Here is a 26,956-nt window from a genome sequence, read left to right on the forward strand (position 1 = left end):
GATTATTCTAAATGAAGTCTTCATTGGCCCTATTTTGTCTAGCCAAAATCCTAATTGATATATTCATTTTCTCACTGTTGTGTTTCACATACATCATACCTTTTTATTCTGTTTAATGTCTGGTTTGTTCATGAATCTGAAATAAATGTATTTAACTTTAGTTACTGAACTCTGGTTTTTGTGTGATCAAATGGCTTACACCTATGTGAATTTTTAAATTGACACTAATACTCCTAGGCAACCAAGAAAAGATACATTAGGGGATGGCTGACCCCTGTTTCCAAATGGTGTGTTACTTACATCCAATAGAATCTAGTCATTGTTCTTCTGTCTCTCACCTCTTCTATCATTACAGACACAAAACATTTACTTCATCAATGGGCTACACCAGTAAAGCAAAGTGGATACAGGTACACATTTCTAAACAGTTCAAAAGAAAAAAAACACATTTTATAATCATGTCTCCAATTTGCAAAACTTGTTTATTAAACACTTTCGCAAACAAGAACAGCTAACCAGTGTGCCTACATTTGCATACACAAGGTATGCATCAATTACATACATCACTTTTTCTCGAAGAATCAATGTTGTCTTAAATGTACTGAGGGACAACAGGGAAATATCTGTTTTTTTCATCTTTTAAGTTCTTCTAAGATAGGTTTGTAGAATATGCCAATTAGATCATGTTTGTAAATAAAATGCCTTCCTTTCTGTGAATGCTTTTCTCTCTGCACTTGACCTATTCCAAAAAAACTGTATTTTTCCGTTTTTAGCACCTCTAACACTGGAACCCTTGAAGTGACCCCAACCAAGGTCCAATGATGCTAATACTTGACTGGTCAGAATCTAGAACAGAGTGGGATGTGGGCCAAGAGATGCAATTTACTGACTAGGGAGGAGCATGGGATGTTCTTGCTGGTTGGTTAGTTGCAGTTATATGGACACACTGTTCTCAATCACTTTGGGATTGATGTAGTCGTACTTGAGAGGCAGGGGTGCGTTTCTGTTTTCAATCTCTGCAGATATCTGGGACAGGCGTTCCTGGAAAGCTTTGATGCACCGTTTGGGTTCCTCCTCTGTAAAATGTTCATCAGGGAATGTGCCTAAAGGCCTCTTTATGAAAAAAAGAAAATGAAACATTAATTTTCTCATAATCCAAGAGAGTAGATTAGGGCAGCAACAAACAAAGCACTCACCAATGTTCCTTGCTTTTAAGTGATCAGGTTAGTGTAGACTAGCCTAAACATGGAATCTGCTTTTCTTTCCTCCCTCACCTCCTTGTACTATTCAGTGGCCCTCTGACCTTTGAACTCACTCTAAGAGATAATCACTGATCCCATGACAACTCTGGGTTTCTCAAGTGTTTATCCTAGGCTCAGTGCTATTCTGCTCATACACCAACTCCCTTCGCAACTTCTCCTGTGGCTGCTCATGTGGTCTTTACAAGGGATTATGCAAATATAGTTTCATACAATCTTCTGTTTTCTATGATCAGATGTTGCATAGCTCACATGTCTCTTGTTTAATTCCCCCAAAACTGAGAATCATTACTTTCTATTTACCTCTGCACCAACATCCTTGTGTAGAGTTGAATCAACTTTAAGACAACTGTACTTTCTCATACTCTGCCAGACACCTTGGGGTTCACTCACATCATGGACACAGCACCAGGAGACTACATGTTTAATGCAAGAAAAATACAGTCCTGTCACTTTTCACACCACTATGACACACATTAATCCACGAATAGCTTGTAAGGTATGGTTGTTTCTTACCTGTAATCCAAGTTCTCTCTTAGGGGAATCTCCATTAAAGTCATAAGCATGTGACTAGTTCTGCCCACGTGCAGGAATCCCAGAGCAACTCTCCTTAGAAAACCTTCTTAAGTGTAGACATTCGCCTTTCTTCAGGGAGGCCTCTAGAAACACTTAAGCACGTTTTATGCAGCCTATAAACACATGCTACAGTGGTGAAAGCCTTAAGATTGTACATACAAAAGGGTTAAAATGTCCATATATCTGCAGGATTTTAGGCAAATATTTATATAGAACAGCTTAAATCTTTCACAAACCCTTTTTGTAACAGTAGAAATGGAAGAATAGCAGGACAGTGCAGTCCATAAGGCTGCTACTATGTGAGTTCAAAACAGTGTCTGCACCATTAAGGACCCAGAAACCACTAGTATCCCATCAGGCCTAGCATGTGGCAATTGCCTCAGTTATTTTTAATGAGATGTGTCAGTAATAGGTGGAAAGAAAATAGTTTTCTCTGTTATGTCCACCTTGGAGGCAGGAGGGTTGCGTATGACTTCAATGGAGATTCCCGCAAGAGAGCCCTGGGATTGCAGGTAAGAAACCATACCTTCTCTCTTAGGGGATCTCAATTGATAGTCATAAACATTTGACTAGAACAGCAAAACAATCCCACCAAGAGCAGTGAAAAAAAATAAAAAAAAGGAGGAGTGAAGATGAGACTGAATTAAGCAAATAAATTGGAGAGAGGCTTGCCCTACTTGAGCATCTGCTCGAGCATCCGAATCCAAACAATAGTGCTTGGTGAGTGTGTGAACCGAACTCCATGTAGCTGCTTTAGAAATATCCACTATATGGATATTTCTCTTCAAAGGGGCAGTAGCTGCTTTGCCCCTAGTAGAATGAGATTTAGGTCTAGCAGACAGTCTTGTTGGCCTTTTGATAGCATAACAATATGCAAGACAATATCCATTGGGAGATTGATTGTTTGGAAGTGGCTAAACCAGCATGGACCAGGCTATATTTGAGAAAAAAATGTTCTGATCTACCTATGGCACATGTCTTACCAAGATAAAAATATAGCCCTTCCTCACCTCCAGGGAATGATGCGTTCTTTCAGCCAGGGTTGAAGGATGGTGAACGGTTGGTAATGAAATAGTTTGACATAAAAGTCCGATATACACTTGGGGATGAATTTCAGGTGAGTCCTCATAGTTACTTTGTTTAGAATGAAAAACTGTGTAAGGTTCATGATAACATAATGCCTGGATTTCGCTAACCCTACATGATATGTTTGATTGCTATGAGGAAAGCAGTTTTTCATGAGAGATGCTGCAGTGAAGTCTCAGGAATGGGTTCAAAAGGATGCAGAAAGTCATGAAAGGACTGTGTTAAGCTCCCAGGGAGGGGAAGGATGCTTAATGTTAGGGAACACCACCTTCAACCCAAATCTTTGATCACAGAGGTTTTGAAAAAAAAGGTTTGTGAAAGACATTTTCTGTAGGCTGAACGGGCTGCCAGTTGAATCTTTATGGAAGAGAATTGCAAGCCAGATTTTGCCAAATGGAGAAGGTAGGGTCTACATTCTTGTAAGAACACCAAATGCAAAATCTCTTCAGCTCGAAGGCATACAATGAACGGGTTGACAGCTGTTTAGCCTCCTTGAGGATGTACATGCAGTCTTGTGGTAGGTTCATGTCCATATTTCACTTGCTCAGTAGCCATGCTGCCAAATTCAAAGAGGAGAGATTGGGGTGAACCATCTTTCCTCCAAACTTCATTAGCAGGTCTGGTCTGCATGGCAGCTTGAGGCATCAACGCTCCGAATGTTGAAGAAGGCCCATGAACCACCATTGTCGTGGCCACTATGAGACTATTGAGATGTTTCTAGGGTGGTGGGCATTGAAAGTTAACTACGCATTCTGCTGAAACCACGGAATTCAAGCAGAAACTCCATGTAGCGAAGCAGCTACTATACTGAACCCACAAATGCTTTAATAAAGCAACTTTACATGCTACAAAGCATATAACCAATGCACAAAAGTGAATTTAGAAAATTAAATTATCAGGCAATGAGAGAGGTGATGATTTTGGGATCCCCCTAACCTAGGGGGAGGACCAAGCAGATGCCTTGAACACAAAGAGCTTATCATGCTGAACGATTCAGTGGTGGTCCTATCCCCTTAGGACCACCCCAAGCACAGTATGGGCAAAAATACAATCCCAACCAAAGGCCCTGCAAAGCATTATGGGACGAGATTAGCAGTGGGCAGTGAATAATATTGTATCCAATATCAAAATAATTCTACAAAGACCTGCAGGTCAACTCGTCGTTACTAGGTGTCCCTCATGAGTCAAATGCAAAAGCATTTAAATTATTACATCAAGCTACAGTTCCACTAGTCGTTACTAGATGTCCCTCACGAGTCAAATGCAAATGCATTGAAACCCTTTCATGAAGCTGCAGTTCCACTAGTCCTTACTAGTTGTCCCTCACGAGTCAAATGCAAAAGCATTGAAACCCTGAGCTGAGAGCTAACACTATAAATTCTACAAAGAGCTGCAGTTCAACTAGGCACTGTGGAACTGCAGCTTCATGAAAGGTTTTCAATGCTTTTGCATTTGACTCGTGAGGGACATCTAGTAACGATTAGTGGAACTGCAGCTTGATGTAATAATTTCAATGCTTGCACATTTGACTCTGGAGGACGTACATCTGAAACGATGCCTAGATCTTGTGCATGATATGGATCTTGATCAAGATCTACGACTGATGGCGAGTCCACCTAGAAGATCGACGGGACGATGAATGCCTGGATGTGTGGCCTCTGTGATGATACAAACTATGGTGTGTTCCTGAAAGTGATCTAGGCTTAGGGAGAGGAGATTCCATTGGCAGGAAAATTGGGGCTGGTGTAAGGGAAACAGAAGGTGGTGGTGGAGGTGGAGATGGGTAGAGGAGGAGTTGGTGGTGAAAGAGAGTCCAGTAATACTATCTTTGAAGAGGGGAAGTATACCTTTGAGTATTTGGAGTCTCGAGACGAATAGATGTGTCTCCTCTTCCTCTTTTTTTCCTGTTGGGTCCTTGACGTCCATAGGCTTTGACATCCATTGATGCCCGACATCAATATGCTTGTCAATGGTAACCTTCAAGGCCTCAATGTCTACCTGCTCTGACGTCAATGGAGCTGCATGCCTTGTTTTCGACACTTCAATGGCAATCTCACTTTGTGTATCAACGGCGTATGAGTTGGTGTTGTCCTGCCATGTCTCGACGTACATCTTTACTTCTCCTACATCAAACCAGCCATGTATGGCGAACAAGTCAGTGCTGTAACTTGTCTCAATGTCGATCCTCTACGTTGACCTGGAGCGATGTAGTTTGTTTCCTGGTACCCTCTTTTTGGACCTTTTACGCCCTTCAGAGGTAGATGGCAGAGCCCTAGTAGAGGACTGACCCTCACCTCATTCTGAAGTCCGACCTTCAGATTGTGCTTGCTCCCTGCATCATTCCTAAGCATCAAGGAGGCAAATTTTCTCCCATTCCCTCAGTGTGCTCCTTGAAAACTTCTGGCATTGCTGCCAATTTTCAGGAACATGAATTACTGGAAGGCAGAGAATGCAGATGTCAGGATTGTCTCACTTGCTCTTCTTTCTCCCAAAGGCAGGACCATTGTCCAACATAGAAGCCATTTTATTTTGACAAAATGTCAGAATTTTCTGTCAGAAAAAGGCAGAAAATGTGAAAGAGATGACAAACATTGAATGTACAAGTAGTTGCAACATTCCATTGGCACATTTTGAAGAGAAAGAGACTAAAAGGCTGAGCTAGGTACTCCAAGATCCTGTCACCAGGAGCCGGGGGGGCAGAAGAACTGAGGCAACTGCCACCTGCTAGACATGATGGGATACTACTGGTATGTGGGTCCTTAAAGGCATAGACACTGTTTTGAATTCACGTAATAGCAGCCTATATGCTACACTGTCCTGCTATCCTTCATCTTCTACATTTGTAAGTTTGTTACATATAGAATATTCACCTAAAATTATGCAGATATACGGGTATATTAACACTTTTGCAGGTACAACCTGTACAATTTCACCACTGTAATCTGTGTTTAGAGGCTGCATAATAGGTTTAAGTGTTTCTAAAGGTCTTCCTGAAGAAAGGCGAATGTCTACACTTCAGATATTCTGTGGAAAGGTGCTTCGGGATCCCACATGTGGGCGGATCTATTCAAATGCTTATTACTATAGATGGAGATTCCCTAAGAGAAATTAGATCACCTGCTCAATTGCCACCCTCAAAAGCCCTTCTCACTGAGACCGGGTTCTAAACTGTGCCTGCAAAACCTTACTCAACCTGCCAGGACACCAGCCCACCACTCCCTTTTGCACAAAGCTGGGTGGCTCTTTGTCAATACATTGGCCCTATACAAATCATTGACAATCATATAAAGTGCCACAGTACCTCTCCAGACTATCTTTCTAATGTAGTATGAATGTAGTATTTCTAATGTATGCTCCCACCAGGAATTTACTATAAGAACTCACTGGCTACACCCAAACCCCAGCACCAGCATCTCAATTCCCATCGTCCCATTCTAGTCCCCACCACTGGATTGCATTATTTCAAGGAATGCCCCACACTTTTTCCAAAATCACTCTGAAACACCACCACAAATCTTTTAAAAGAAAAATTAAAGCAGCACACCCTGCCAAAATTGTGAGTCCACCTAGTTACTATAAGCTGTATTATTGTTGGTGTGTTGCATTCCTATTACAGAAGCAGCTGTTTTATTCAAAGCGTGAATCACCTCTCTGGTTCTTTTAGTCCTTCACACTGAATTCTCTATGTAACAATCCACCTTACATGGACAGAGTCTGACAAAATATCATGGCAGTTATTTGCAAGCAAAACAGCTGCCAAAGTTTCAGTATGGCTATGTGGGGCATTTCTATGCTTAGAGTGTGCCAATGTGTGACGTTTAGATAGCTCATGCCTGACAATTTTAGTGACAATGTAGCACAAGCTTTTCAGGAACAAACTGGGAATTAATCGTTCCATTTTTTCTTTGACTGCAGGCCCATGGAGTTCCGAATTTGTAATGACGGCAGCAAAACTTCAAGTACCAGAATTCAATGGAAAGAATGAACAGATCTACTGAGCTCTGAAGTCGTCCCATAACATGTTCCAGTTTGCTTTCTTTTTGTGTAGTTCTTGTGAACAGGACATGTTCAGCTAACCCTCTGTGTCCCAGGACAGGTGTATTTCCTGATGTCTGGGTTTTGGAGAGTGGTGGGCAAGGTCAGACCTATTACTTTTGTAAGTGCTTATTTTGGGGACCTTTTTCTGAATGAGTTCAAGCTGTGACAGTGTGAGGGCAACCTGAGAAGTAGAGCTTTCTGGCATTTTTTTTAATTATGTGACTAGCTCAAAGATCTCACTGTTACACCCACACGAACAAGTGAAATATTAATAGCAACAAAAACCTGGCTTCATGTTTATTTTAATATGCATATTTTGGAAATATGAAGAGTTTAGACACGACATACATGATCCGAAATAATTTATTGTGGACTCATTAAGTCAGGAACCAGACAGATTGGAGAGTGTTGAAGCAGCGTTCTAACTTTCCACTGTATACTCACACTTTGTGAATGCAAATCTAGCCTTCGCAATTTAAGGATGGGCAGTTTCTAGCACCTTGGATACTCACCATTTCCCAGTTGACAGCGATGCATAAAATAATCTACTTTTCCGGTCGTTCTAAGGGTTCTAAAACAGCCTGTGATAGTTGTAATAACTCAAGAAAAAACATGCAGAGTGGACCTGGCTGCGCCGAGGGTTCTTATGAACGCTATCAACAGACTTGCATGGCTGCCTCTCTCCAGTTTGTGAGTGACACCCCAAACTGGGAAAGCATGCCACATTTTGCAACTTCATTTCACTTTCCCAGGAGAGATCTTGACAAGAGTAATTCTCGCTTACAGCACTGCTAGGTGACTGGGCGAACTCCCCTCAGCACACAGGCTAACACCATCCCAACTCAAAGATCTGACAACAGCTGTTTGTTGCCACACTAAGAAGCAGTGGACATGTAAGTGCCTAATTCCAATACTTGACTTTAGCTTCTCAATCAGCCGTGCATTCATAGATCGATAACTCACGGGGTTAATGTAGCTGCTGCAGCGATTTGTCAGCAAATGAGTGGTCGAACCCCTATTCTTGGAAGTGATGCTTGGTTTCTTCCAAAGTAACCACAATGAGTACACTTACTCAGATTCCATATCAAGTTTTGCTTTCATATATGGGATTAAAACGAGGTAAGCCTAAAGCAGGAATGCTGTATTAAACGTTATAACATGCACAGCTGGGCAGTACTCCGCGTGAGTAGCTCTCCACGGGCAGTAGAGGCCTTTAATTAAAAGCAGCAGAGATGTTCAGCAGGTGAGAGAGTAAGTAAACATTGCACAACAGAAGTAAACACCTGTGGAGGTAGGACACCCACTCATAAGTAGCAAAAGGCACCTGCACACCAGCAGCTCACAACTGTCACTATTACTGGGAAGGAGAGGACACAAGCATTCTTCAGAGAGCAAGCAATCCGTGCTGCTGATTGGTCACACTGACTGGCCATAAGCGAGTCACGAAGGGGGGTGTTTCCACTACTTATTCCTAATGCATTACAGCGGCCAGTCTGTTAAACAGTAGGTTAACTCACGCAGGGGCAGGGTGAGTACATCGCTCCAGGGACATCTTAAGGATTTTGGGGGCCCTGTGCCAAACGCATTTTCGGGCCCCGGTTTGGAAAAGCTTTGAGTTTATGATCCAGTTTCAGCTCTTTGATGCCCTCTTTGGCCAGGTCACTGACCGAGCACAGACACTCGTCCACATTCTAAATATGTTCACATCCAATAAACAGGGATTTTTTCTTCTACAATTAACTTTATGGTTGTTGCAGGAAACGGACCCCGTAAACAAGCATGCCACCAACTAGCGTTAGTGGGTGAGGGCTCTTTTAAAAAGCGAAAGGGTTTCCCTACTCAGGGTAGTAGGAGGAATCTCAGCTGGCTCACTTCAATGGATTGTTGCATTTGATAAGAAGGGAAGTGAAGCACGCCTCCTCTCTTCCCACTCTCTCCTTTCGTTATCCTCTGAAACAAACGCCACATTTCTCTGCAAAATGTCAGTAATAGACCCACACATCACCCATGGTATAAATTTAAAACAAGCATTAGAAATGCAATAGGTCTCGCATTTGCTTGAGTTAGAGCTATTTGCGCTGCAAATGGCAATGTCTTGTATCAATGTGTTATGGAGTGTATGTATATGGTGTATAGTGGAGTTATGTGTGTTGGATTGGAATTGTTAGTTGTGGAATTGTGTGGCATGGAATTGTGTGATGTGGATTTGTGTAGTGGAATTATGTGGTATGGTGTGCAGTGGAATTATGTGGATAGTAAATATGTGGTATTGAGTGCACTGGAATTATGTGGAGAAGGATTGTGTTTTATGGAGTGTAATTATGTGGAATGGTATTTTGTATTGTGGAGCTGGGAAAAGGGCGAGGACAGATGAGGGAGAAAGAGGGAAATGAAGAGAATGGGACAAGTAATGAAATGAGGAAGAAAGGAATGAAGGGAAGGTGGAAGAAGATTAAGGGAGATTAATGCAGGTGGAAAGGAGGAGGTAGGAGGGAGAAAACAGAATGAAGAGAAAGAAGGAGAGTGAGGGAAAAGGGAAGTGATTGAAAAAGACGTAGAAGAAGAGAAGGGAGGAGAGTGAGAGAAAAACAGGAGAGAAGGCATTACGAAGGTAGAGAACAATAATGGAGAATGGGATGAGCCCTCCCTTCCCTTTTCCCTTCACACTGGCACTGAGAGCTGTGGGGTTTGTATTGATTTTTTTTTTTATATATCTCTGATTTACAGACCTTTGCATGAGCATTTGGCCCCATGTGTGATTTACTCCAGGTGCAATATAACATTATATGAATCATCAAAGTATGCAATTGGATTCTGGAGCAAACTCAACTTGCTGCTGGTCCACTTGAACTGATGCACTCCTACGGAACAGTGCCAAAGTGGGCCTGGAGGTAGGAGCAAGGGTCCCTCCTCAGATGTACCCCCTCAATCTGTGGAAAATGAACAGCCGCGCCTCAAGCCCCAAGCCAAAACTGGCTGCCTGGTTAATTATTACAATTTGTAAAAAATTTGAGAAGAAGGAGGTTCACTTTGAACTTGCTTGAATGTTTATATCTAAATGAACTGTATTTATTTATTTTTTGCTGTTTCTTATAGCACAAATTTGACCTGAAGGCATAAGAGCGCTTTACATGAGCACCAGTTGCATTCATTTTTAGGCACGGGGAGATTACGTGATATGTCCAGGATGCTTGAGTGTTTCCAGCCAGGATCGAACCTGGATCCCCAGCTTCAAAGTCAGTCGCCCTAGCCGTTAAGCCACACCCTCTCCTGTGTCCATGGTCTAGTAAGTGGCCAAATGCTGAGGCACGCTTTGCCAAAATGATCATGTTTTAGTCGCAGTGAGAAGAGCGGCGCGTTTACAGTAAATGTTGCTGGCTCATATCTGAGGGTGTCACAGTTTTCACACTCGATGCCCAAACGCTTCTAAAAACAGAAACAATGCAGGATGCAATTTCCAGAGCTTGAGTATGGCTTTATGTGCTCCAAAGATATAGCAGCCATCAGCATATGAGTGTTACATGAGGTTCAGAGTCTCCCATTTCAAATCGGCAGAAAAAATGCCACATTTCGTGATCACTTTGCAATACTTCTTAAGTTCAGGGTTTGTCTTCTCCATTCTAATCAGCGATCTGCTTCACCCGAGAATGTATGTTCAGCTTTTGTTTTCAAAGGAATCCACAGAGAATGTCGAGATCCATCTCAGAACGAAGAGGAGACACACAGGCCTGCCCGACTCCTTCAGGGAAATTTCTCTGGTGGAACACAGACAGCTCGAGACAGGTCCGGGTTCTAAAACCAGCACTGCCACTGCACGCAGACATTCAAGCAGCGATCATACCAATTAAATGCACGCTACCTAAAAAAAACAGTTGCCTGGCGAAAAATGTCACAGACCTCGCCACGTTGTTAAGTGTCCTGACAAAATCCCTCCACGCGCAATGCAGCTGCCAACAGCTTAGCTCCCAGCAAAAGCAAAGCAGGAAAGTCAGCACACCACTCCCCCCACACAAGCATGAGGCCCCGTCTGAACTTGGGGGTGGGGGCGGGGTTGAGCTGCGGAGGGCAACTTGCGCCCCTGACCTGCACAACACGTATGCCTTATTTAAAATATTTAATTCTCCACCTCTAGAATTATGTACAGTATGAACATAGGTTGCCTATGCACACGTTCACATGTGTTACTGTATAATTACAATCAGTAATGGAGAGAAATCCATAAAATCAGTCGATAATTCCAGTAGAACGTATCTTTCTTGTTTTTAATATGGATCCGTTGCCCAGCCAACACGTGTTTCGTCAGGGTGAGAACCCACGACTTCTTCAGGGCTATCAGGCTAATGGGGAAAGAACAATATATCTCTCCACCGGTTGTAATTCCGTCCCGGCTGTACGGGAAAAGTGAGTTATAACACTCTTGTATGTAAATAACAGGTAAGTACCCCCTCAGAATATGGACCTCAAGGCGTGTACGCCACGGAGCGAGTGCGCTGTGAATCACTAGCAACTATGTACAGTACACAACCTCGCTGAGATGTCCTCTGGTTGGTGTGCCACAGGGTAACAGGATAGCGGGCAGGCATTTGTATAGTACACACACTAAATCTGAAGAAATTGCACCAACGAGGCCTGTACGGACAGTTTCTTTTATGGAAAAGCATCCTCGAATGTCTGATCAGAGGCTGCAGGGCAGCAAAAGGCTGGGTTTACAGCACATGCAGAGCGACAGCAGGATGAATTTACAGAGAACCAAAAATCTGGGTGTGGAGGGGGAGGGGGCTTTATGATCGAGCAGATCTGCAGCATCTGGGGGGCTGCGTGGCACACAAACAGCAGGCTAGGGGTTACTGCAGTGAATGGTGACGGAAAAAGATGGTGACAACCCGGCAGCTGCTGCTGCTTCACAACTGCCATACCCACGAGATGCAAGGAAAAACCAGAGGGAGGAAGGGGTTAAAGGTGGGTGCATGGTGGGAGGGTGCCTCGGTAAAGGAAACAGAGATAAACCCCAATAAGGGGCTTGTCTTGAAGGAGGAGGTGGCTTAAGCTTAAAAGCTGCCAACTTTGGAGCTGGAGAATAGGGTTTGAGCCTCGGCGTGGGCTGCATCATTTAATTATAAACAGCGATCTCAGAGGGAGGGTGGGGAGAGACAAATTAAAAAAAATAATACACATGGAGGGAGAGACAGATACAATTTTAAAAAACCACACACGGTTGAGACCAAATGTAGCATCTGAAACCAAGTAAAACAAACGGTGCGAGGAGGTGGCTCAATATGTAACCATGCCGACTTTGGAGCTTTCGAACAGGGTTCGAGCCTCTGCATGGGCTGCATCATTTAATTATGATTAAATAAACCGAGATCTCATGCATATTAAACATAAATAAATAAACAGCGTCGGGTGAGGGCAGAAAGCTGCCAGATGTGGAAATGCGAGCAGCAAAGAAAAAAAGTAGTCCCTAAAGCCAGCAGTGTAAGTTAACTGTAGTTGGTCTATGCCGCTTCCTCCAGAAACGGAAGTGAGATATCGGACCACCAGCCAATAATAAGCGAGATAAGAACAGCGATGCCAGATTCCAACAAAGGCAAGCAACAAAACAAAGACAAATGCAAAGGGTGGAGTTTCACTAGTAATACTGATAACTTGATGCCTCGTAGAGGCTGCGCATGCGCTGCCTATGCGTGACCTAATCAGAAAAATGGAATTCAAAAATATATGTTTAACGATTATTCGAGGTCATCGGGGCAAGACTCCCTGCAGAACAGAGCTTGCTCTATCAGGGGCCTCTTGAAATGCTGGGGCATCTGGGCCATAGTGCACTTGGCCCATGCCTTAAAAAGTCTCTGCATCCATCTGTTACTTTGGCTTCACTCCTGTCCAACTGGTACAGTGCTTCCCATCAGTGGAGCAGCACCAGGCAGTGATGCCTTGGGTGGAAAGGCTGTTCACTGCACAAGGCATGGCGTTACCCTCTGGTTTAAACCAATTCTATCATGGGAGACACTCTAGGCAAGCTAGCCAAGCCCTTCGAGGACCAACAAAAAACACTGTAGTCCAACAAGGAGAGTTCCTCGGTAACCAGGAGAGTATCTCACCTACAGGCCAGCCCAAACATCAATTCTTTATTTTACTGATTGCAGATATAGATGCACGGTCATCATTAGAATGTTGGCATTGATGTAACAAGTTTCAGAGTAATTGTGTGACGATCTTGTGAGTTTGCAGGGTGGGAAAGAACTTTAAAAAAATGTTGAATCGCATAACGAATTAGAATGCTAATCTGCCTTGGAATTTAAACATGACACCGAGACATTTGGTGCTGAACACTTGAGTCTTTGATATTCAAAGGCTTTTAACCAGATGCTTTCCATTTAATAGAATAGTGTTCTTTAAAGTGCTAAAAGATGCACATATATAATTTATAGTTCAGGTTTCATACGTCTTTATTTCGATTGTTAAATCATAAAAGACAATTACATAAAAAGATATTAAGATCAATCAATCATACATGCAAATTATTTAAAACACCATATTAGTGCATAACAATGCACAATTTAAGAAATAATTAAACAGTATTTAAAGACGCAGTATAAAGTAAAGTAAAACCCAATGTTAAAATTGAGAAACCAGGATAATTAAGAATGTCTGGCTCTAATAACCCAAACCCACCCTAGATACTTTGCTACCCCAATTACAACCAATTCTGAGGTGTTAGTTCTTAGGGCCCTCAATGCCTCTGTGCATCTTCTGATGTTCGTCCGTTGGAAGATGGGCCTAATCCATTTGTTCCTTGGGGCATGATAAGCGGGACAGGCAAAGAAGAAGTGGCCCACACTCTCCTTTTGATCGTTACACCAGGGGCAGTACTCATTCGAACTACCAGCCCATTTTTTGGAAAAAGACCTTACTGGCAAACAACCTACCCTAAACTGGTGGTATAATTTTTTGTCCAGACTCTTGGTGATAACATCCCAGTAGTTCTCCAGAGAGGGATCTAATTTATGCACCAGAAATCTACCAGAAAGGAAAGCGCCATCGGAACACACAACGGGTTGATGTCTAACTGATGCCCAGTACAGTGACTTGAAGGCTTGCTTGGAAGGGAAAACAGAACTCCCCGGGGAATCCCACAGTTGGATAAGGCCCATTTCATCCAGGATTTTTTTCACTTCATGGAACCAAGGGATGTTGCTAGAACCCAGGATAGATCTTACTTCCGCAAGTTCAGTAGCAAAGAGGCTTAGATCCGGCGATATCCAAATCCGTCTCCACAGCGCAACCAACCGATATCGTGCCATCTCTTTGATAGACTTACAACCCATGTCCAACAAGAGAGGTTTGATTGGGGTGGATTGGGGTAGTCCTACCAAATTACGCAAAAATTTGTTTTGGACTGTTACCAAAGGGGATAGGTCCAAAAAACCCCACAGGTCGGCCCCATACAGTATAGCTGAACTAATTTTTGCGTCATAGATCTTAAGTGCCAGTATTACCCTTTTGGTAAGAGACATTTTTTGCTCCTGGATCAGCCCATGAGGTGTGCAAATTTTAAGAGAAGAACATCAACCTGGGGCTTCCAACGTAGCCGAGAGTCTAGAGTTACTCCTAAATAAGTCATAACCTCCACCTGTTCCAGACCCACACCGTTCATGCTTACACAACTCTTTATGGGGTGATTTTTTGTTAGAACCATAAATTTAGTCTTGCTCACATTAATTTGCAGATCATTTAATTTACAAAAATCCTCAAATCTGTTTAAGGCCGTTTGGAGGCCCTTACGCGTCTTTGATAGGATTAAAGTGTCATCTGCAAAGATGAGCAAGGGAAATTTAGTCCCACCCAGGGTCGGTGCATCAGTAGGAGTATCTGCAAAGAACTTCACCACCTGGTCAATAAACAGTCAAAAGAGGGTAGGTGCTAAAACGCACCCCTGGCGGACACCCCGTGTTACGGGGAAACTATCCGTCACCTGCCCTTGACCTCCCCACCTCACCCTAGCAAAAGTGCCCTCGTGTAATCTTACCAGGAGTTCAAGGAGTTCTTGTGGCATTCCTAAGGTGCCCAGAACAGCCCACAGTTTTGCCCTGGGCACCAGATCGAAGGCGGACTTTAGGTCCACAAAGGCGGCGTAGATAGACCCGCCGCCCAACAGCACCACCTTCCAGTATATCAGAATAAATCTGAAGACCTGGTCAATGGTGCTGGTACCTGATCTAAAGCCAGCCTGCATCGGAGACAGGATGCTCTCTGACTCCATCCACCCCTGAACCCTGGCGAGGACCATCCTGGCAACAATTTTTTGGAGGGAGTCAATGAGACTGATGGGGTGGTAGTTTCCGGGAGCCGAGCGGTCCCCCTTTTTAAATATAGGAAGAATTTCCACCCTCTTCCAGGACTCAGGGATCCTATCCCCCTTAGCAATGGCATTATCAAGCTGAGTAACATAGGGAACCCAAAGGTGGGGGTCGATTTTAAGTAAGTCTGCCGGAATACAATCCATCCCAGGGGCTTTTCCCGCTTGGACCGAACAAAGTGCAATCTTGGAGTCATCATTCGTAAACACCAGGGGATGACAGGGGGGGGCGGCAAAGGCGCGCAGATCCCCGGGCCAACAAGAGGTTTATAGTCTGGGTCCCTAAACTGGGTTGAATAAAAGTCCACCCATGCTTCTACTGGTACATGATTTGCAGGGGTTTGGGAGTCGGGGTTCCTGCCCCATTTCACGACTTCCCAAAACTTAGTCTGGTTAGACGAAAGGCAAGCCTCAAGCAAGTTTGTCCAGTGGGCTTCGTCCCACTCCCTCTTCGCCTCCCACTGGACCTTTTTATACCGTTGGCGAGCCATTTTAATATCGGTGTTCACCCTGGACTTGATGGCTTTTATTAGCCCACTGTGAGCTTCCCTGCATTTTTTATTATACCATTTCCTACTAGAACTGGGAGTTTTTAGTTTCCCTAGCTTAGGTGGTAAGGTAAGGAGGGCCTTGAGTTTAATAAAACACTGCTCGTGTAAATCACTAATCCGGTGGATAACACCCTCGTTCGGAGATAGGTTCGCTATGGCATTCAAGGTAGATGATACTTCCAATTATATGCCATTAAGAAGGGTGGGGTCCTCCAAAACCCTGCTCCATTTAACCCTCCTTCTATCATTGGTTAGGATAGCCTCGGCAGTAATGCACAAGGCTACAGGGGATCTAACAAATCCACCAGGGAGCTTTATACTTAAGGACAAGGGGTTATGATCCTTCATGGGATGGTCAATGACAGCCATGTCTTCCAAGAGAGACCAATACTCTATTTTAACCAGAATGTAATCAGTTCTACTTTGGCTAACTCCATTGTCAAATGTGGGTTTACCAGCCTTGTCAGATATCGTGCGACCATTAGCCGCTCTCAGACCCCACTACAAACACAGCCCTGCCCAATGCAGAGCCGCTTCTGTGGCCTTTTTGATATTATTTAATGACAGGGATGGGATATTCCACATAGCATCCTCCTCAAACCCCAGATCCACATCATCGCTTAACAGGGGTTCGAAAGTACAGTTTAGATCCCCCCCAATAAGTATTGATTTATCCCTCCCAATAACTTCAAGGTAAGAATCCAGCTCCTCTATGATGACCGGACATCGCCCACCGGGATGTCCTCGAGCATATATATTAATAACAATGATTTCCCGATGTTTCTCCTTGATGAACTTAATTCCCAGAAGATCGGGGTTATTAACCAAAATTTCCACTTGTCTATAACTAATGGACTGCTTAACCCAGATTACCAGGCCCCCGGAAGCTCTACCCTTAGTACCCTTGATTGCTGGTTTAAAAAAATTAAGAAAGCCTTCCCGAAATATCGGTTCAGGGGCCCAACTCTCTTGAAATAATAAGATATCATAGTTGTCTATCAAATCTGTCCAGTCTTCTGAGCCAATTCGTCCCTTTAGGCCAGCGATATTCCATGAGGCTATTTTAAGTGAAGAGTCCAGCATGGTTGGAGCAGCTCGATTCATGTCCCCATGCTCTGATATTGTCTCCCCACCCTCGGGTGGTGGAAAACCAACCGACGAAATACCCCCATGCACTAGCTCGGGGACCTTGACCGACTCATGAAGCCCATCACCCTCACTGGATAGGCATGCAACCCCAATAATGGGGATGCTACAATGACTCCCTCTGCCAGGTTCGGGACTAAGTCAATCGATACCACCCGGGCCAGAGAGTGGTTCAAAACGGTTGTGTAATTGGGGAAAAAAGGTAAGTATGGAAACCTAACAACCGGTACACTCCCAACATTTCTTCTGGACATTAGGGGGTTGAAAAAGGGCAATGTGTTTCTTTTGGGATAAAAATAACTGAGGCCTAAAGACTGCACATTGCCCATCCTCCCAAATCTAGCATCCCTACGTATATGGTCTGCCACCCAAGGGTCCCTGAAATTTATCACAATGCAATCCCCCTCAAGGTCCTTCGGACAGTGCCCCACCCAGTGTACTCTCCTCACACTCAATATTTCTGTGCCAGAGGACGGGGGAAGGGGTCTGTTTTTATTTAACCAAAAGACCACCTTGTTTTTAAGATCCCCATAGGATTCAGTTATATCTTCCCTTAGAGTTGAGACGCCTGTTAAGACAATCGTATAAGGAGTGGCCTCAGGGGGTAAATCAGTGCAGGGGGGGACCCTGTTTGTTAAACTTCTGTGGGGCCACAGCAGGATTAGTTTGATTGTTATAATGACTCCCCTGTACTCTATTGCTTGACTTAGTATGTGAAATCGACTTGGGACCACCCCTTGAAGAATTCAAAGCAGGGGCAGCAGCAGTGGATTTGGAGGTGCTTGGTTTGGGCAATGTGGTAGGTTTGGAGCTAACCTTTGTGGTGGGCAAAACTTGTGCAGCAACACCTGCTTTGCTATTAGATGTTATATTAGTATTTGAGCTCCCTCCCCTAGGGGCCCCGCCTGCAAAGTTGGTTAAGACAGTTCGGGTATTAGATAGTTTAGCAGTAGCTGGAAAAGAATGCTTAATAGTACCTACGGCTCCTTGGGGGTTTGGAATATCAGATAAAGTGGATGATACCTTTTGTGTGTTTATTAGCTTGTTTAACATGCCCATATTACCATTAACCAGGTTCTCAAGGGCGTCCAGTTTCGAGTTCATAAGTCTAGTGCGCTCTAATAGGGGAAGCATGAGTGTTTTTAATATTATTTCTATTTTGCTTATAAGGCCATCATCTTTACAATTGTTACTAGGACTGATAGCCAAATTCCTAGGTGATTCATAGGGGGAAATAGGAGAATTGCTTATGATCATAGGGGACTGATGACAGGTAATAGTTTCCGGAGCACTGTTGGGCTGTAGTGTACTATTTACTTTCGGGATTTTAATTAGTTGCACCCCCCCTCTGGTGGCCCTTCCTTCTCTTTCTCTTTCCAGGTATGTTCATCAGTGAGTCCCCGTTAGTAGAGTCCAGTAAGGCTGGGCTTGCTAATAGCACACTATCCCCTCCCCCACTACCAGGCGAAACACTGGTGTGGGAGTTGCTAACTGATGAGTTCAAAGACTCCCCCTCCACCACGGGATGAACATCCACCAGGACGGGAGCCGATAACTGGGGTGCGCTCATAGCGGGTGCTTGGGGGCTTGGCGCTAAGGCAATGCGACCTAGAGATGAGCGTTTCCCAGTAATAAGGTCTAGAGAAAGCCGTTTCTCCGCAAAGGCTATCTCCTTTTCCAAAATGCCCGTTGCTTTAATTAGAAAGGCATCTAGAGGGCCAGATACCACCCCACTAGATGTCTGCAAATTCACAGAACGTTCTTTCCCTGAACGTAAGGGCATGTTTTATAGGGGGACTAAAACACCCAAGGATGGTAAAATACAAACAAAACCAGCAAAAATCCACAATACCACCCTATAGACAAAATGAGGCTATGGTACAAACACAGCAAAACAAATCAAGGAGGGTGGCCCAACCCAACCACAACCGACCACGGACGGCCACAGACGGTCCCGCCCTTGTCCCGGGCTTCTCCCGAGATGCTCCCGGGCAGCAGAAGCAGATGCCACTAATATAGGAAGTATGTGACGCGCAGGAGGCGGGGCTAGCCAGGAGAGCGGGCCAGGTGATGCAGATTGGCCAGGCAGGGACTCTTGGGAGATGGAGTCCCTGCGGAGACGCTCGCAGCCCTGCAGCGAAGCCCTAAGACTCCCCAGTCGTCACAGCCACTGCACAAGCACAAGTCCCCCGCCGACTTTCTCTGCGATGCGGGACCCGCGAAGCGGGTCCGGCGAGCAGTGTGGCAGCAAACTAAACAACAGCCCAGCACAGAATTCCAAAAGTCAAAGGTCCGTGTAGCAGAAGGTCCAGGCAACAAAAGGTCCCGCAGATGTAGGGGTAGGGAGGCTTTTTAACAACGACCTGTGCGCAGGGGGCGGGGCTAGCCGGGAGAGCGGGCCAGGTGATGCAGACTGGCCAGGCAGGGACTCCTGGGAGATGGAGTCCCTGCGGAGACGCTCGCAGCCCTGCAGCGAAGCCCCAAGACTCCCCAGTCGTCACAGCCACTGCACAAGCACAAGTCCCCCGCCGACTTTCTATGCGATGCGGGACCCGCGAAGCGGGTCCGGCAGGCAGTGGGGCAGCAGTGGGGCAGCAAACTAAACAACAGCCCAGCACAGAATTCCAAAAGGCAAAGGTCCGTGTAGCAGAAGGTCCAGGCAACAAAAGGTCCCCAATTAATTTATAGTTAATGTGACTAGTTTAGATTTTGTCTTCACTATTGAATGTGGTTTTTAATCTTACAATAATTATTAAACGTGTTCAGCATCAACATACAGCTAACTAGAATTAATGGTTGGTAGAAATGCAGATTGCTCAAAGAAGTTTACCTTTCAGATAACAGTAGAATGTGCCTTGCGTTTGTAAAATAAAGACACTTCATATAAAATGCAGTATTTAACATTGAAACCTTCGTGATATCGTATTTGTTGCAGACAGGATATTGTTTGAACATAGCCCAATTCATAACCAACTTAAAGCTTAATTTAATTTACAAAGAGGACAGAAACCACACTTATTTCAAAATGCATTACCACATATTGTTTAGAATGACTTCCTGCTTATAAGCTATTCTTTGCAGTTTACAGATTACCTGTTCAGTTAAAATAACAGTTGCTTTATATATAGATGAGGCGCTAGGTTGGGTACTCAAAATTGGAGGTATATTACGGTGAGAAGAAGTGGAAGGTGGAATAGAGGATATTGACAACAGGGACGAGGAGATATTTTGTGTTAATATATTTAATTTAGTAGAGAAAGAATTTGGTAATTTATAAAGCGTTTGTGCTTCGGAAAAAGTAAGAAGAGTATCATTAGAAAACAATTGATGGATCCAAAGTAACCCCTTGTCTAGCCAAGTTTTCCAAAATATCGGATTGTTGTTTATTTTATGAAAGCAATTATGCCAAATGGAGGAATTAAGAAATTGATCTTTGGAGGAAAGATGAGAGATGAGAAAGGAATTATATAGTCTATGGGTCATTTTATATATAGGTGAGGATAATAAACATGTTTTGTGAGTAAATGTAAAAGCTTCTGTAAAAGAGAATGGCGATAAGAAAGAAAGTTCTATATCTGTCCATAATGGAAAAGAAGCAGAATTGGATTGGTTTAAAGATTTAGCGAGTTACTTAAGGAGAAAAGCATTGTGATAAAATTGGAAGTCAGGAAACTTAACATCACCTTGTGATTTGGGACGTTTGAGCATGGCCAGGGATAAGCATGCTTTCTTTTTATTCAATAAAACAGTAGTTAAAATAGAGTTAATTGTTTTGAAAAAATAAGATGGAAAGATGAGAGGAGTAGCAGAAATCACATAAAAGATGATAGGAGCAAGCATCATTTTAATCGTTTCAAGTCTACCCAACCAGGACAGATACAGATGCCATTTAGAGATAGATTTGGATAATGTAGACAAGACATGAGTCAAATTTAGAGATAATGTTTGCTTAATAGAAGGGGCAAACCAAAGACCTAAATATTTAAACTTTTGGGGATTCCATGAGAAATCAGCAAGAACAAAATCTTGTTTAAAACATAAAATTTTAGGAGGCGGATTTTCGCATTTATCATGATTTAACTTATCGCCACAAATGGAAGAGAAGGTTTTAACCTCTGCAATAAATGCAGTCATAGAGTGTTCTGGTTTAGAGATATATAATAAAATATAGTCTGCATAAACACTGATTTTAATATGGAAATGATCATGTTGGAAGCCATATATGCTGGTGTTTTGTTTAATTCTAGCGAGAAAGAGTTCTAGAGCGGGGATAAATAAAAGGGGGGAGAGAGGGCAACCTTGAGGAACACCTCTCTAAAATGAATGAATCAGAAATGTAACCATTGGCGAAAATAGAAGCTTTGGGAGAAGTGTACAATAGGGAAATATAAGATAAATTTGGTTCCAAAGCCAATCCAAGACAAAGTGTGGAAGATAAATGACAAATCCATGCGGTCAAAAGCTTTTATAAATTACTTACCACACCTCTTGAGCCTAGAACTAAAACTAACATAGAACTCCATTGGGAACATGAATTCCATACATCATGGTCTATTACTTTTTGGGATAAATTATGGTCAAAACTCTGTAAAACCTCTAGGTCAGCAAGTACAACACAAACACTTTTCTTTATTTACAACCGACTCTTGTTTACTCCAATGTCCTTACATAAATTTAACTCCACTCCTCCCTCCAACTGCTGGTCATGTAACATCCCTCATGCTGATTTAGATCACATGTTATTTTCCTGTCCCTCTACTCATCAATTTTGGTTGAACATTTGGTCTCAAATTAATATTATTTTCCATACTCACTTCCCTTATTCACCTGTAGATATTTTCCTGGGTTCCCTGTCTAATCATTGGCATGATTCTACCTCTAACACAGATATTGTAGATGTATTGCTTGCAATTGCCTTTCAGCAAATAACGAAGAATTGTAAACAAACTACACAATTTTTCTTTCAAGCTTGGTGGTATAGTGTTTGCTATATTCATCAACTTGATCGTGCCTATGTCTCCCCTTTATCTTTACTCCTGAAAAGACAACCTTTATGGTCCCCTGTAACCACTTTCATAGATACATCAGCACAAAAATGTGCCCGTCATCACCCCTTATTGGAAGAAGTTCCCAAACCACCATGAATTGTTTTTATTAGCCTTTTATCTATATATCATTTTTCATGCACATAAAATCTATTCTCCTTATCCTTTAAATGTTATATTACAGCTATTATTCTATAAAATGTTGATATCTTTTTATATTGCAGTCCTCTTACTTTTAGATTGTACTTTTTATCATAATTACTGTTGTACCTTTTTTCCTCTCCCCCTCCTCCTCTTTTCCAGAGTTACATTATCTTCTCCTTCTATATGCAACTATTCTGTTTAAATTTCTGTTTCTGTATTGAACTATTACATTTAGTTGTATCTTTTCCAAAACAAAAGCTCTTTGTTTAAACAAAAAAAAAAATAACAGTTGCTTTATCAGACGGTTAGGAAATGAAGTCATTTTAAAATAAGATTCAAACTGTGGTAACAAATAAGATAGCCAGGTCGGATGATGGATGACGTGTAGACAGTAGGAAGGGGGAAGATGTGCCATTTGAAGAATGCTGAATTTCCATTGCATGGAAACAGAACATGCCACATGTTGTTTCAACTTTGAATTCCTGCTTTAAAAACGTGTTTTGTTTGGCAGCTTCACATTCATAAGAGCTGCATATTTAGTGAGATTTGGACTTAGAATGAGATTCCTTTAGCACAGCAGACATTCGGCTGGAGAGATTCGGATGGGAGGCATCAGCTGGGACGAGCTCAGTAGAGATTTAGTATGTGAGAAGATGGGAGGCAGATCAGCTGGGTTGAGGACAGATCAGACGGAGCTTGAGAGATTTAGTATGATGGTAGGCAGATCAGCTGAGATCCAGAGAACAAATTGCCATTTAATAAAACCCAAACTTTATGCTTTGACTGAATTGGCTTTGCCAAGGCTCATTTGCTTTATTTTCCCTTTATATGAAATTATGCAATTATTAATTTTTGATTTTGGCTTCATGCTAATCTCACTCTTGCCTTTATTTTGTAGCTCTTCATGGGTTCTGACGGACATAATTTGCACCTTATTTCCTAGAACTCCTTTATGGAACGTGCTGTATGTATGAGCCGCACTAACTATATTTTTCTATTATCAATTCTGTAACCTGATTGTTATTTGACTAATGAATTAAGAAAGAGAGAAACCTAAACTTTAAAAAGAAAAGAACATTTTAAAAACTACTCATATCTCTCATCATTGACTCAAAAGAAAGAACTTGACAGTTGATGATATACTTGACCTTTACGTTCTGTTTGAGCTCTCATTCTGAACACGGCGGCCAAGGTCCATTGACCTGTCAAGAGCCATCAGAAATTCTAGAGGACGAAATCTGTAAGTTGGGGTGTTTAGTCTTAAATACCCATTTGAACAAATCCTCTTAGATTTCCAAGAGCGCTAATACACAGATACTGTTCAAATGCATTAGTAGAATGCACAATCCATGGCACTTGGCAGGGCGGAGTTAATAAGCCAGAAAGAGATACTGTTTACTCACAACTTGAGATTACTAAAATACACAACGAGAGAATCGAATACCTACCATGTCACCAGGCTCAGCACTCAGGAGCCGGACAGTCACCATTGAGTTGGCAGTAGTGCCCACCTCAGGCAAGACTTCGAGGACACTTTCCAGGGTTGCTGTGCCTTTGGTCTTAGGAGGAGGTTGGCGCATTGTGCTGGGACTGTTCGGCATCCAGCCAAGGAAATCAAACTACAGCAGCACAAGCCCAAAAGAAAGAAAATAGTTGATGCTTGTAAGTATTTTAAGTAGATTTATATAGTGGCAACAGACACAGGGTTGTCGGAGTTCTATTTAATAAAAAACTATTTCACTTGAAAAGAAAACATATGCTACTTTAAATAAATAACATTGTAGGGCTAAAAATGAAGTTCAGGACAGGAAATTTTGTCTTTCTAGCTATCATATCACCGTTGGAGGGAAGATTAGAAAAGTATGTGTTTGTCAGGAGTTAGAACATCAGCTAGAGTTTATATACATGCAATAATCACAGACCAAGGTAAATTCCCGAAATGATCTGAATATTCAGTCTCTCAATTGAGGCATCCTTCTTCAACTGGTAGTGTACCATCTTTCAAAACAGGGCCTGATTACTAGGGTGCAATGGGGAAAACACCCATGCAATGGCCCACCATGAATAAAGTCTGTCCCAATGGTCTCCAGTCAGATATGTGCTCCACCTGTCCAAAGGTGCACTAGGCCCATTAGTGAAGAATTTGTTCTAGGAAACCCTGAACCTCCCTATCTAGAGCAATACCTTCTGGTAGGCCTCTTGACCCCCTGGGGGCAAGTTATGTCACAATCTCAATGTGCTCTACTGATCCCTTGTACCCAGCTATTGCTTGCGCTCATGAACACATTTTTAATATTTATATGGTATACATTAGTTTTCTAGACTCTTACATTCCCTTGGTTATTTTTCCCCAACGTTTAATCAAAAAGGGGAACAAAAGAGCTAATTATTTAAAGAGGTCCTGTTCCTGTGCTCCTTCATGTACACATCAAAATCAAAGAAAGGAGTTAGTTCCTCTATGGGGCAGATGTACTACAAGACACTATCTGCCTACTGTTTGAGTCACTGGGGGATCTCTTTTTCAGACCGTAATGCCCTCACACACCTGTTAGAGTGTCATGCTTCATCATAGGGCGCTCCTCGTCAGACCGGCGCTAAAATGTCTGACGGGCCTGGTGGCATCTTTGGCGGAGTTCTTTTGATCTGAGAACACCGTATTTGAAGGGTGTTTGTGGGCTAAAAATAAGTGAATAATGGTGTGTGTAAAGTTACTCAGTGATTCAAAATAGGCATCAGACCTATGAACGTTTTAATTCAGCGATAGGACCAGGACTAAGTAAAAACAGTGGGGCTACCAAAAGGTCTTAAGGTACCAGGGTAGCTCTTATTTGTTTGTGGTCGACATTTTTCGTGCCATCAAGGCTCCAAAATTGAGCAGCACTTCTTCAGGACCAGACGTCGGGGAGACGAGTTGGAGTAAAGGCACGACCCGTTGGCCCCTTCCAGTGGTCGGGCCCCTCCCCCACATCTATGAAGTAACACTACCCACCAAGTGAGGTGGAGAGACTCTGCTGGTTCCTGAATTGGGACCCAGCATTCACCTACCGAACATCCCCATATATTGGGGTGTCATCTCTAGGTCCCCATCCCTTGGGGACCACTCACTTTTAAAGGTTTTTGAACCTGAAGAAGTGCTGCTCGATTTTGGAGCCTTGATGGTACGAAATATATCAACCACATATACATAAGAGCTACCCTTGTACCTTAAGACCTTTTGGTAGCCCCACTGTTTTTACTTAGTCCCGGTCCTATTTCTGATTTAAAACGTTCATAGGTCTGGTGCCTATTTTAAATAACTGAGTCACTTTACACACACCAGTATTCACTTATTTTTAGCCCACACACACCCTTCACATACAGCGTTCTCAGATCAAAAGAACTCCTCCAAAGATGGCCCAAGGCCCATCAGACATTGCAGCGCCGGTCTGATGAGGAGCGCCCAATGATGAAGCATGACACCCTAACAGGTGTGTGAGTGCATTATGATCTTAAAAAGAGATCCCCCATTCGACTCAAACAGTAGGCAGATAGTGGCTTGTAGTACATCTGCCCCATAGAGGAACTAACTCCTTTCTTTGATTTAGATATTTTTCCCCAACACCTACAGAATTAGACACATATTCACAATTACCTGCCCACTGTTGACAGCAGCATGCTGAGCGGAACTTGTGAAAATCACCATAGTCAGATACTTGATCAATTCAGGGCGGGTCTGTAGTGAAGATGGCACTCCTGAAAGAATACCAGCAAACAATATATGAAGACTAATAACACAATTAAATGAGTCAGATCCTGTGCCGCATGGGCCAGGAGAAGGTAGGCCTGCAGTTGTATGGTTGAAATTATATGTATGCAGGGTATTTCATTTTGGAAAAGTTTACACAGATTTGCAATAGAGTGCTACAATCTAATGGCATTGCCGGCACTGTTAAAAGTGTTTTCTGAGTTGCAGTACATTGAAAATTGGAACAGAATTATAGATCAGAAAGAATTCTAAACCAAAATTAGCATTTTAGTTGGATTCACTAAATAACAGAATATACAGAAAAGAAATTCCAAACCGTGTTAGAAAATTTTAATTTCTTCAGTTTGGATGGCACTACAAGCATAAAAATGCATAAAACCTGAATTTACATTTCATCTCAATGTTTTGGGATTCTGCTATCAAACCATAAACAGTGAGAAGAATAAATGGGGAGTATGAACAAAAACACTTGGCAAAATGTTCAAGCAATCATACCTGAGGATTTTCTCTCCAGGAAGCCTTCTTTGAAGATCTCCCTCACCCACGCTTGAAGCTCTTGGTCCATCTGGATGCTCTCATCACTCTTATAGTAGAAGTCCACGATACCAGACACATAGCTAAGAGAGTGAGGTAATGGAGTAGAGTCAATGGTTGAAAGACCACATGGAACACTTCTAAATCAAGAGATCAAGCTCTACCTCTTACTACAGAGAAAGTACGAGTTGTTCAACTCATTCATTCAGCATGTGTTTTTTTAAGGCAGTCTGTTTTTCTCAAAGGAAACATGGGTGCATTTATAGCTAAGTTTTATTTTTGGAAAAGTTAAAAAGTTGGTAGTGGCTCCCATAGACCATTGTTTATTCCTGGCAAGCTTTCTTTTACATTCACAAAGGGGAATTGGTCCCTGCAGGCCCCCTTCCTCTGTGAATGACTTACCACCTCAATTGTGGAGTGTATAATTTTTTATTGTTTTGCAAATGGATTTCAGTCATTTCATACAGATTGGGTAT

At 42.8% G+C, this 26,956-nt stretch overlaps 1 protein-coding gene across 1 annotated transcript in view; it reads right to left on the minus strand.

Annotated features, from left to right (window-relative positions):
- Positions 1–463: 463 nt before the first annotated feature.
- Positions 464–26,956, minus strand: part of LOC146780370 (hydroperoxide isomerase ALOXE3-like) — a 250,144-nt gene continuing 223,651 nt past the window's right edge. Inside the window, exons 11-14 of the mRNA XM_085638542.1 lie at positions 26,442–26,563; positions 25,833–25,933; positions 23,650–23,820; positions 464–1,113 (exon numbers count right to left, since the gene is read on the minus strand). Of these exons, the coding sequence (XP_085494668.1) occupies positions 934–1,113; positions 23,650–23,820; positions 25,833–25,933; positions 26,442–26,563 (574 nt within the window). The 3' untranslated portion in view covers positions 464–933. The remainder of the gene's footprint in view (positions 1,114–23,649; positions 23,821–25,832; positions 25,934–26,441; positions 26,564–26,956) is intronic.

This window comes from Triturus cristatus, chromosome 12, assembly GCF_964204655.1.
Source record: "Triturus cristatus chromosome 12, aTriCri1.1, whole genome shotgun sequence".
Taxonomy (NCBI): domain Eukaryota; kingdom Metazoa; phylum Chordata; class Amphibia; order Caudata; family Salamandridae; genus Triturus; species Triturus cristatus.